The sequence below is a fragment of the Myotis davidii genome, unplaced genomic scaffold, assembly GCF_000327345.1.
Source record: "Myotis davidii unplaced genomic scaffold, ASM32734v1 scaffold4, whole genome shotgun sequence".
NCBI lineage: Eukaryota > Metazoa > Chordata > Mammalia > Chiroptera > Vespertilionidae > Myotis > Myotis davidii.
Genome location: NW_006294707.1, coordinates 195,839 through 197,405, shown reverse-complemented (window position 1 = coordinate 197,405; position 1,567 = coordinate 195,839). Strand labels below are relative to the sequence as shown.

Below are 1,567 nucleotides of genomic sequence, written 5' to 3'. Positions count from 1 at the left end.
GGTCCCCTGGACCCTGGGGTGGCGCCCGGGGCCTCGCTGACCACAGGGCCTGGGGCGCGGGGGCTGGGCCGGGACTGCAATGCCACTTCCTGCGCCCGTTTCAGTGAAGTGTGTTTGCAGTTAAAGCCCAAGCAGTGCTGCTGCCCCAGTGCGCCAGCGACCTCGTGGGCTAGGAGGCCGCCTCCCGACACCCGCTCCTTCTCCTGGGAGTCACCGCCCACAGTACACACTCTCCTCATGCACCTTCCCACGTCCTCCTCAGAACCGACGCCCCCTCCCCGCCCCTCGCCCCTTGCCCTGACCCGGACGGTGGGGACGGCCGCAGGTGCCAACCAAAGCCTGCTGAGTGAACGCACGCCAGCCTCCGCCACAGGCCCTGCCAGCAGCCGTGTTCTCCGTTTTCTGTGGAAGGTGGCCCTGGTGTCAAGTGTGACAAGCCTGCCATCCCTCCCATGCAGCCCGTGCCCTGAAACTTTGCTTTCAACTGTACGCAAGCACGTGCGCACGGGTGGGAGCCGGACCATCCTGTTTTAGATAATGAGTGTGCCTGACTGTGGGTCACAGTCAGACATGTGGAGAACAGTCTCCTCCTCCTGGCCAGGGAGGCCTCAGGGACAGTATGTCACCAGTTCTGGGCAGCGGGGCCTCGGGGAGTGGCCAGTGAGGCCTCAGGGACAGTAAGTCACCAGTTCTGGGCAGCGGGGCCTCGGGGAGTGGCCACTGGCGGCTTTGGGGAAGGTTTTCCCTTGCTCGTGAGATCAGGAAGCCCCTCCCCTGCTGGCTGGGACGAGGCAGACGCTGCTGCTGGCCAGCACCCTGTGACCGTGAGGAACTCCAGCCGACAGCATTCAGGGAGGGCAAGACCAGAGAATCCACCTTCCCTATCTGAGCCCCTGGGGCAGGGGCGGTCCTAGCACTGCTGCCCCAGGCACCCACCCATCAGCCTAACGGTGCTGCCCTCCACAGGAGAGGGACGTGCTTCTACACCGTCCGAGTGTTCTCCCACAAATGCCGAGCACTGGAGGAGCGGGCACTGGAGCGGGGGCATGGACGGTGCCCGCACCTGGGATCCTGGCCGCTGACACGAGGCACTGGGTGGGGCAGACCCTGGACTCACCGGCTCTGCGGAGGGATGAGTGTGTCGCGCACGTGCAGGATGCCCACGTACGGGTAGCGCTCCATGTCCTGCTCCCAGTCCACGTAGTGGTCCTGGACCACATCTGCAGGACAGAGGGCACAGGTTAGGGCCAGGACTCCTGGCGGAGGCCGGCAGCCTTCCCCCGGGCCACACACCTATAATCTTCTTCACCATCTCATACATGGCCTGCTCCTCCTCTTCTAACTTGCGCCACCGATATTTCAGGAAGATCAGGAGTCCCCACAGAAAGGCCAAGCCTGCGCAGGAACAGAGCACCATTAAAGGCTCACATCGCTCCAACCGCTCAGACCTCCCTGGGTCTCACCATGGGCCGGGCGCTGCGTGGGGGCGGTGGGTGATCAAATGTGTTCTGAGTATCTACTATGTGGCGGGCCCAGGGCTAGCATACAGGAAACAAAGGATGCAGGA

At 63.8% G+C, this 1,567-nt stretch overlaps 1 protein-coding gene across 1 annotated transcript in view; it reads right to left on the bottom strand.

Moving 5' to 3' along the window:
* LEMD2 (LEM domain containing 2) overlaps positions 1–1,567 on the bottom strand; it is a 15,400-nt gene that overhangs the window by 2,493 nt on the left and 11,340 nt on the right. The window contains exons 7-8 of the mRNA XM_015567457.1: positions 1,294–1,395; positions 1,118–1,220 (exon numbers count right to left, since the gene is read on the bottom strand). Of these exons, the coding sequence (XP_015422943.1) occupies positions 1,118–1,220; positions 1,294–1,395 (205 nt within the window). The remainder of the gene's footprint in view (positions 1–1,117; positions 1,221–1,293; positions 1,396–1,567) is intronic.